We start from the raw sequence: 9800 nt of genomic DNA on the forward strand, positions 1-9800 counted from the left end.
GCCGGCGCCGCGCCCGCCGGCCGCGGCGGGCGCCTCGTCGCAGGCCGAGGTATCGGCGCGGCTGGTGCTGCCCCGGGCGATGTCCGAGGGCGTGCTGAGTCACTACGGAGGCGCCAGCGGCCGCGGCACCCTCCAAAGCAGCCCTTACGCTGAGCTGTCCGCAGCGGCAGCAGCTGCAACCTCCAGCACGCAGTGGCAGCAGCAGCAGCTGCAGTACCAGCATGCCGCAGCCGCGGCAGCCGCACTCCAGCGCCTCGCTACGGGCGGCGCGGGGGCGTCCGGCGTGCGGGCGGGGCTGCCGAGGGCCGGGAGCCTCGGTAACTTCGGGGGCCTCGGGGACTTCTACAGTCAACACGGCCGCGGGGCCCTGGGCGGCGCGGGGCCGCCGGATGGCGCGTCGGCAGCGCTGCAGGGGCTGCTATCTCAGCTGCAAGGCGCGGTTGGGGGGCAACACCCGCAGGTGGGCGGCGCGCGCCCAGCGGGACGGGGCTTTGTTTATAATTGCTGGATGTGGGTTGCCTCAGGCCACAGTCTGAAGAGGGAATTCACTCGGAATCTGATGCACGTTTGGGGGTGCCCTGATTCCGCCAAAGCCATGTCCGGGCCACTCCTCAGTTGGCCCGAAGCATGACTCCAGCCCCTCACTCACTGTCTCGGCCTCGACACCTGTGCTCCACTGTGCAGGTGCCAAGCCTCAACCTCGACGGCGGCCACCAACACACCCAAAACCACCAGCACCAGCACCAGGCCTTCAGCAGCACCTCCTTCCCCTTCACCAGCGGCGGCGTCCCCGGCCCCTCAGCTACGGCGTCAACTTCCCTGCAGCTGCCCCACGTAGCTTCAGGCACCCTCTTCGGCCTCGGCCTAGCTGCAGGGGGAGCGAGCCGGCCCCCGCAGTATGGCCTAGGCGCGCAGCAGCAGGCGTCCCACCACGACTCTCAAAGCCTGGGGCGAATCATCCTTGGGAGTGTGGACAGCGGGTCAAGTGGCGCCGGGCCTGCCCCGCTGCCGTCGCTGCTGGACGGCAGCGGCGGCGGCGGCCTTTGGGGTGGCGCTGGGGCGCATGCGTCGCCACTCGCGCGTTCTGACGGCCGCGGGGATGCACTGCCAAAGGATGGCGGCGCAGACACCGGCTTTGGTGGTGAGGCGCTGCTGCAGCAGCCGGCGAAGCAGCAGCAGCAGCAGCAGCAGCAGCAGCAGCAGCAGCAGCAGCAGCAGCAGCAGCAGCAGCAGCAGCAGCAACAGCAGCAGCAGCCATCGCATGCGAGTCTGGAGCAGCAGGCGCTGCTGCCCGCTGGACTCATGCAGGACTTTTTGGCTTCCCTCTCCAGCACTCCCCAGTGGCCGACATATTAACCTGGCCGCCCCAGCCACTGAACCAGCGCGATACTCCGAGCGCCTCGCGTGCCGCGGCACTCTAATCCTAGCAACGTCCTCGCAGTCGGTGGGCTCGAGAGCGTGCCCGCAGCGTGCCCCGGCTTCTGTCAATACGCCACGCCGACGGCTGTTCTCAGCCCCATTATTCATCAATGCGCCTCGCGTCGCCCCGCTCCGCGTGTCTTTCTGAGACACCGCCGCGGCAAGCCTGCCGCGGGCATTCGAGCCGTGCGGGGCAGCGGGCGAGGGAAACCTGGCCATCCCTCTTGACAGGGCGCGGCTGCGTAGCCAGATTTGGCGACCGCCAGCGCGGGCGCACGCGCCATGCGTGGCCGGCAGCCACTGTCTTTCAGGGCGGGGGCCCTCTCGCGTGAAGGGTCACGGCACCACGCTGCGCAGCACGGCCCGTTGCAATCACTGCCGGGCCGCCCGGCTCCAACACACGCGCCCCGGCTCTGCCCCGGGCGAGGTTGCTCTTGTTTGCTGCGCCGGCTGCTGCGCCGTGCTGCGCTGTATCGATTGTCCCTTTGCGCGCAAATGTTCCGTGCACGCATCCCTAATGCGACATGTACGAGCGTGATCATGGGAAGTTCCAAAGAAAATCGCACACGGCTGTCGTAACTTGCTCACACTGCCACTCTGTGGTGGCCCCAAACCAAACAACCGCTGGCGGCGCCAAAGGGGCCCGCGCCGCCGCTGCCGCCGCCCAAACTTGTGCGTTTGCGCGGCAAGCGCGGCTCGCATCGCACAGCGTGTCGCGCATGCGACGATGCAGCGGCTCCTGCCGCCGCGTGCTGCCCTGCGCGCAATCCATTCGTTGAGGCGTGGGCCCCGGCTGCTCGGCTTTGCTGCGCCCGCGTGCACGCCCCACCCCTCCCATATGCCCTTCTGGCGGGGTGATTTGGACACTTTGACTCTCGGCCTCACGGGCCCTGCTGCACCCGCCAGCACACACAGCAGCGTCGGAGCCAAGCAGCATTCCAGTGGTGGCGACAGCGCAACCGTGTGCGCGCACGTGCGCATGCGCACACCCAACGCCCCTGGCGTCCCTTTTTCCTGTGTCGCCCTTTGCCACGCCACCCAACCGCAAGCGCGCACCCATCCTTGCAGCCGCACCTCACACCCGAGCGTGTGTGCGCACAGGTCCCGGCGCATAACTGCGGTCTGCGCGTCGACACGACTGCGTTGGAGGGGCGACCCACTTAAGCTTGCACGGGGCGGCTTGCCCGTGCAGGGTCGGCCCTTGTCCCGCGAAAAACGGCGCAGTACGAGTAGCACCCAGGCCCTGCGCCTGGATGAGAGGGCAGCAAGCAACTTGCATCGCATTTCATGCCACCACATATAAGAGCGGGGCGCCCTCCCGGCTGCCTAGCCTATGCACCCCCTGCGCGCCACTGTGACAAATAGCACACGCGCAGCGCGGCCGCCACGCTCCGACGCACGCCCTCGCGCGGCGTGGGCGGTGGACTTCCTTTGTCTCTCCGCGGCCAGAGGCGACCTCCCGCCTGCCGGCCGGCTCCTTTACGGGTCACGCGTTTGAACAGGCATGAAGTGCATGTTTGGGCCCAGGCCCCGCTGCAGGCCCCCGCCTGCAACAGCTCATCAGGGATCCATGCACGCACGCTCAACGCCTGCTCCTGCTATATTACGTTGTGTGTAATCCAAGTTTTTCCTCTCGTGGAAATGGCTCATCGGGAATTCGACTGAGCGAGGCTGTTGCCATCCGCTCGCTGGCCACGCATCCACCTCCGGAGCATCTGGCCCCCTGGCTTCCCGCTGTTGACAAAACACCTAGCCCCGGGGTCAACCCTAGCCCTGACAGTGTGCACGGTGATATTCACATTGACAAGCACCGTGTCTATCACGGGGCAGTGGCATTGACCGGTCAACGAAGCAGCCGCTACAGGACCAAGGCCCCCCCAACAAGAGCAGCAGCACCACGAGAGCCTGCAGGCAGTCAGGCATGCACCCATCACGAAACCGCCACGGCGCCGCGCCGGCGCGCACCCCCACCGAGCCACCTGGCCTCCTGCAGATGCACACACAGAAAGCAGAATAGATCCCAGAACAACAGGGGAACCACCTTTTCACAGCAAGTGCACCAACCAACGAGTTGTGCGGCACGCACAGGGCGAACGCCCGGCTCGGCAGCAGCAGTACGACCGGCATCCGCCCCTGACGGCGCAGGCACCGGCGCGTGGGGGCGCGGGCGCCAGGCCCGCTACAAAATGGGCAGCGCCGGGTCCACTTCCTGGGCCCACGCCTGGATGCCCCCCACCAGATCGTAGCACTCAGCCAGCCCGGCCTCCCGCAGCGCCCGCACCGCCAGCTGAGAGTGGTTGCCCCGGCGACACATCACGTACACCGGACGCGGCGGCGCCGCCGCCGCCGCCGGCGCGGCCGCCGACGCAGCAGCGCCGCCGCCCTGGTGCGGCGCGGCGGCGCCGCCGCCGTGCGCCAGGCGCAGCAGCTGGGGCAGGTGGCGGTCTATGAAGCTCTCTGGCGTCACAAACGGCATGTTGACGGCCCCCGGCAGTGACATCACATCAAATTGCTCCTTTGGCCGCACGTCCACCAACACCCACGCCCCATCGCCGCTGCCGCCGCCGCCGCCGCCGCTGCTACTGGCGTTGGCGCCGCGCGCCTCTAGCCGCAGCTTCAGCTCGGCCGCTGCCAGACGTTGCTCCGGCGGCAGCACGCGCAGCGGCGGCGGCGGGCCGTCATCGGGGCTCTGACCCGTGAACGCTGTGTAGTCAAACGCAGCCACGTCCGCCGGCCGCATGCGGCCGCGGCCGCGGCCGCCGCCTTCGCCCCCGTCCCCCGCGCCTGCGCCGTCAGGCTCCGCCGCGCCGTTTTGCTGCCCCGCGCTGCCGGCCGCCGCGCCGCCGCAGGCCGCGCAGCCTGGCGACCGCGCGCGCAGCTTCACGGTGGTGAAGCGGCCCGACAGGGCGTCGAAGAGCAGCAGCTGCCTTGTGAGCGGCTTCCCAATCCCCGTCAGCAGCTTGATCGCCTCTAGCGCCTGCAGTACGCCCATCACCCCCGGCACGGGGCCCAGCACGCCGGCATCGGCGCAGCGCGCACAGTTGCCCGGGGCGGGCGGCTCGGGGAACAGGCACCTGGGGGGGGCATGGGCTCAGGGCGCGCGTGGGGCGGGGGCGCCGGCTTGGTCTGGGAGCCGTACGGGCGAGCGGCTCACAGGGCACATGGTTTGCGGCAGGGCCGCGCAATCCCGCCTTTCTGAATTTTGTCAGAAGCTTTAGCACCTCGCCCCTGCCGCCTCCGCCCATCCTCGGCCGCGGGGCTGGAACCCGGCCTGGTACCTGTGGTGTCGCGGCCGGCCGGGGCTGGCGGCCCCCCCTGCGGACGCCCCCGCGCTGCACGCCCCCCTGCTGACGTGGAATCATGATGACGCGTTTAAAAGACGCACCTGTAGCAGGGGCCGTCCTCCCCGTGGCAGTACACGGTCAGCTGCCCATCCGTCCCCACCGCCGCCGCCGACACAAGCGGCCGCCCCGCGGCCACACAGGCGTCGTTAAGCAGATATCTCGTCGGCGCGTTGTCGCTGGCATCGATGATGACGTCATATGACATCACCATCTCCGCCGCGTTGCCCGGCCGCAGGCCGTTTAGAAATGGCTCGACCCGCACGCCCGAGTTGAGGGCGGCCACGGCGGCGGCGGCCGACGTGGCCTTGTGTACGCCCGCGCGGTCCTCGGAGTGGATGATCTGGCGATGGAGGTTTGAGATCTCGACCGCGTCGCGATCCACGAGCCCGAGGCACCCGACGCCCGCCGCGGCGAGGTACAGCGCGGCGGGCGCGCCGAGGCCGCCGCAGCCGACGATCAGGGCGGAGGACGCGCAGAGGCGCGCCTGCGCGGCGGCGCCGAAGGCGGGCAGGACGAGCTGGCGGCTGTAGCGCTCGGCCTGGGACTTGGAGAGGCCGTGGGGAGATAAAAAGTCAGGGGCGGCGGCGGGGCAGCTGCCGCCGCCGCCGTTTACGCTGGCCGCAGCAGAGGCGGGGGCAGCGTCGCGGACATCGCTGGCCGCCCCGGCGCCGTTGCTGATCGCAGGCTTTTCGAGCGCCCGGAGTCGCGCTCTGAGCTCCTTAACCTCTGCTCTCAGTTTTGCGTTCTCCTCCTCCATACGGTACCAGGCTGGGCACTTGGTGTGATGAAGGTCGGGTCACTGGCTGCTGATATGTGGAGATGTCATGCATCATATACTTCAGAAACAACAACTCAATACATCGTCGCAAACGGCGTGGACGTTGGCAGAAGGAGCAACTTTGGCATTTTGGTGTCGTCGGCAGTCAAGGAGGACCTCGTTCGCCCACCCCCGCTTGTCACGCGATTGCAGGCCGCTAAGATTTGATGAGGTGGGCAGTGCCCTTGCCGTTGGCCCGCTGCAATCGCTGCGACGCTCGTCGCCGCGAGGTCATGCAAGCCACCTGGCAATGAAGACCAACCAGCCAGCCCGATCGCTTCGAACGCCTGTACACCCGCAGAACCTCCAGCCTACATTCCAGCATCACAAGGCGCAGCGCCCGCCCCTTGACCCCCTCGTGCGCGCACCTTGGACCGCCGCGCCGATGGCGCGCGCCCTGCACGGCCCCGTCGGCGCCGGTGCCGCCCAGGCCCCCGTGCCTCGTGCCGTGCCGCGACGCCTCACGAACGACGACCTCATGGATGGCATGCTGACTATGATGGGCGGCGTCGACAGCGAGTGCGCGCTGCCAGGGGGCCTGTGCAGTCCGATGACTGCACCACTCCTTGCATGGGGTAGGACTAGTGTTCTGTTCAGGGCTGCTGGCAACAAATTGGCCTCATACCTGCACTCCTTCTCGCGCCTCCCCTCGTTTCCACCCCCGCAACGCCTGCCACCGCTCCGAGCGCTCACCCCCGCGCGCTCCCCGCGTGCGCCATTCCATGCCGAAGCGCCCATAGCCAACGTTTCCTTCCCCTGCCCCACTCCTCGCAGCCACTGCACAGGCTATGCTGGTGAGTGGACGACCTGGGAGGTCACCGCACCCCACGCAGCCGCCGCCCGCGGCTCCCCCGCCGCCTTCACTGCGGCCGCAGGTGGCGGGCCCGAGCTGCGGCTCGTCGACGAGGCCATCAACCTGAGGTAAGCTGGGGGCTAGTTGCTGGGTGCGCCCCCCTCTTCCCGCATACGTATGTGTTTCCACTCCCTGATGAGGAGCCACGGGCGCCCCTCTGCCGAGCGTCCCTTGCGCCCGCCTCATCTGAGCGCATTTAACATCAAGCGCGAGGTGCGAGTCATGGCGCCCACAGCAGTCCAAATCCTGAGGCCCCAACCGGTGCTGAGGGCAGCCTGCTGGGTATGTGCCGCGCGCAGGCTCTGGCGCGACTTGGGGTCCGGCCGCGTGGAGCAGTCCAACCTCTACCAGGCCCCCGCCAAGTTGGCCGGCAGCGGCTGCACCCGGTTCGCGCCGTACCTGCGCGCAGACGCCACAAGGCCCGGATCCATCCGCCCGGACGGCTATGGGCTGCGCTCGTGGTGAGGGCCGGCAGGGGCCCGGGGAAGCTTCTGTGCGCCAGCTCACGCCGACCCTGGTGATTTCTGAGAGGCGAGGGAGCTTTTCAAAGTAGGAGCTGCGGCGTCTCGCCGGCCGCTCGCCGCTGCGCGCCCCGCAGCGCCCCAGTGTCCGGTTTAGCAACTAACTGCGGAGCGACCTGCCTGCTCTCCTTGCCCCTGCTCAGCGTATTTGCCGTGCCACCCCACCCTGCTACCATGCATTCCCAGGACTTTCGACCGCGACAGCGACCTCGTATCGGTGAGACTCGTGCGTACAAAATCAACCCTCATCATGAGCCAATACCCCACCATATCATGGATTCCAGGCGCAGCATGTGACCATGCCCCTCCTTGTGACAACCACCCCCTTGGCTTGTGCGCAGCCTCGCTGCTGCCCACGCGCCCGTCAGCCTGCTGATCGCCCCACCTCCGTTTTCACAGGCAAGCGCCCAGAGCTGGGTCGACGGATCGTCCCCGATTCCGCCCCACCGCTCGATGCGCGTGCTGACCGTGCCGCACGCGGCCGCGGCGATCGTCAACGGTGCCCTGCCGCCTGCGTTTGAGGCCGGCAAAGGTGACATCTGGGTGCTGGAGTTCATCCTGGCGGTGGGTGCACATGCACGGGCCATACACATGGGGGAGGAGCGTGCCAAGCTAGCGCACGAGAGCTTCACAGCCCCTCCTTTCCTGAGTTGCCGAGCAGATGCGCCCAGCCGCAGCTGCAATGGCGACAGCGACCTCCGATCGTGGGTTCATTGGCCTACAGTACTGCAGCAGGCCCGGCCTGAGTGCGCGCCAGGGATCTGGCGAGGGGATAGGGCGGCTAGGGGGACTGCGGGAGGGCGGCGTTGCAAACGAGGGGTGGCGAGTGGGGGTGCAGGGTGGGCGCAAGTGAAGGTGCCACGTGATTGACGCTCACGCCCTTTCAGAGGCGAACCCTGCAGGTCACAGCCAACCTGCGGTAACTGGTTGTGCTCATTGCCGCGCAGGTTGACGCAACAATCAAAACCATCACCAGCAAGCTGCTGCAAGCGCGCTAGCTGCATTCCTTGGCGCCCGGCCCCACCCGCACCCCCACCCCCGCACTTGGCCCCGCCGCTGCTGTGATTCCGCTGCCGCCCGCAGGAGCCTGGGGCCCCAGGGTGGCGCTGGGCGACAATGAATTGGTACGAAGACGGTGCCCTCGCGGTGAGCCCCGCCAGCGCGCCCGGCCTCAAATCCCCCGCGCGGCCGCCTGCCACGCGGACCGCCTGAGGCCGCGCTCGCGGGGCGTGGCAGCAGGGGTGCGGTAGGGGGGGCAATTTGTTGCTGCGTGCGACGCCGTCGCCTGTCCTGAGGAGTTAGCGGTTCGGATGGCGCAGTTGGATGCAATGCCTTGGCAATTGGGTGGGCCCTGCCTCCAGTGTGGTAAGGTCCTTGGGTGGCGGCCAGAGCTCCACGCAGCACAAACTGCACGCAGCGAGCGATGGGATTGCCCAGACGCTGCCGGTCAAACATCGGTCAACCATTGCTTACGGCCAAATGAGGGCGGCGTGCACGTCCGATTATTGCTCTACAATGTTTTTTTTGTAGGTGAACCGCAGCATCAACGAGGACCGCATCCAGGTGTGCCACCTCAGCAGTGCGCAGTTAGTTACTTCCCCAGTTCCCGCCGATTGCAACTCTGTATTACAACTCTGTAGCAGGCAGAGGAACCCAGAGTGCCTCGGGCAACCTTGTTGACACGAATTGTTGACGTCGGCGCACCCACTTTTGCTTGCAAGGTTTCACACACTTGCTGACACGGCCGCCCATTCGCAACCTCCATGCAGCTGCCTTCGGACCTAGCCGCATTTGCGATCGACCCGGCCGCCATCAAATTACGCATGGCGCCGCGCCGCGACAGCGCTGCTGTCGTCGGCGCCGCCGGCATCGACGCTTACATATCCAGGCTTGCTGCCGCCACCCGCGACGCCGGCGACCGGGCTGGCGGCTGTGGCACCGGGCAGCTTCTGGGCAGCTGCTGGGCGTTTTCATGGGATGAGGCGATGCAACTGGTGTGGGAGGAGCGGCAGGGCTGCGTTTGGGAGGGCGTGGCGGGCGGGCCCGGGCCTGTGATAGAGCAGGTGCGTCAGCAGCGAAAGCCGAAAGCCAAGGTCAGGGGTGACGCAAGGAACCGGGCGCTTTCCCACCGCACGTGCGTTTGCGCGATTAGTGCAGCTGTGCGTACGGGATAGATAAGGCAGTGCAACCTGGATGCCCCAACGCGTGCCAACCACCTTATCCGCCACCCATCCATGCATCGGCTCCAGCTGTACCCCGACTGCTCGTACTGCCGCCAGCCCATTGACCTGCGAGCCCTGGCTGAGGCAGGGCACCCGCGGGTCACGTTTGAGGCCGGCACAGTGCTCAGGTGCGGACGCGATGGCGGTCCGGCCGGCGCCGCCAGCCGCGCGCCAACCGGTGCGGCTGCGGCTTCTGAGCGACGGCGGGGCCGACGCATAAGTATATTGACACTCCTTGGCGTTCGGCACGGTTGAACGAGGAGCGCTTTTCTGTCTGGCCGCCAGTCATGCAATCGGACCCCCATTATGGGCCATCTCATGCGCCCCGCACATCGTGCGCAGGGACGGTGCCGTGGGGCGGTGGCTGCTGACATACAGCCTGCAGGTGCGGCTGTGCGGGCCTGCGCGCATGGGCAGTGCCTGATTGATGGGGTGGGGCGCCGAATTGTACAGGGGGGGGGGGGCGCTGACGATGAACCGAATGGGTGCACCCCTACGAATGCATGACCCCTTATGGGCAGAGAGTTTCGCCTGCATCGCTGCACCCGGCACGTACCTTGCCTGCCCGGGTGAGGCCTGCGAGGTGCCCGTTCTTCTCTGTCTTGCCCGCCCCCCCCCCCCCCC

General features: G+C 67.8%; 3 protein-coding genes across 3 annotated transcripts; 2 read left to right on the plus strand and 1 right to left on the minus strand.

Moving 5' to 3' along the window:
- Positions 1–684: 684 nt before the first annotated feature.
- On the plus strand, positions 685–1356 carry MNEG_8166 (hypothetical protein; the record flags this gene model as incomplete). Its single annotated transcript, XM_014043358.1, has 1 exon — positions 685–1356. A coding segment is annotated over one exon (672 nt), but the record flags the coding sequence as incomplete, so codon positions are not given.
- A 2242-nt stretch (positions 1357–3598) lies between these two features.
- Positions 3599–5520, minus strand: MNEG_8167 (adenylyltransferase andsulfurtransferase MOCS3/UBA4; the record flags this gene model as incomplete). Its single annotated transcript, XM_014043359.1, has 2 exons — positions 3599–4493; positions 4805–5520. The coding sequence occupies 2 exons, from the start codon at positions 5518–5520 to the stop codon at positions 3599–3601; spliced, it is 1611 nt and encodes a 536-aa protein (XP_013898813.1).
- Positions 5521–5965: 445 nt separating this feature from the next.
- MNEG_8168 (hypothetical protein) lies at positions 5966–9600 on the plus strand (the record flags this gene model as incomplete). Its single annotated transcript, XM_014043360.1, has 12 exons — positions 5966–6099; positions 6355–6374; positions 6456–6501; positions 6733–6894; positions 7141–7171; positions 7354–7518; positions 7712–7780; positions 8038–8100; positions 8485–8517; positions 8724–9017; positions 9204–9304; positions 9519–9600. The coding sequence occupies 12 exons, from the start codon at positions 5966–5968 to the stop codon at positions 9598–9600; spliced, it is 1200 nt and encodes a 399-aa protein (XP_013898814.1).
- Between the last annotated feature and the right edge of the window lie 200 nt (positions 9601–9800).

Source organism: Monoraphidium neglectum (genome assembly GCF_000611645.1).
Source record: "Monoraphidium neglectum strain SAG 48.87 unplaced genomic scaffold scaffold01523, whole genome shotgun sequence".
In the NCBI taxonomy this organism is placed as follows: domain Eukaryota; kingdom Viridiplantae; phylum Chlorophyta; class Chlorophyceae; order Sphaeropleales; family Selenastraceae; genus Monoraphidium; species Monoraphidium neglectum.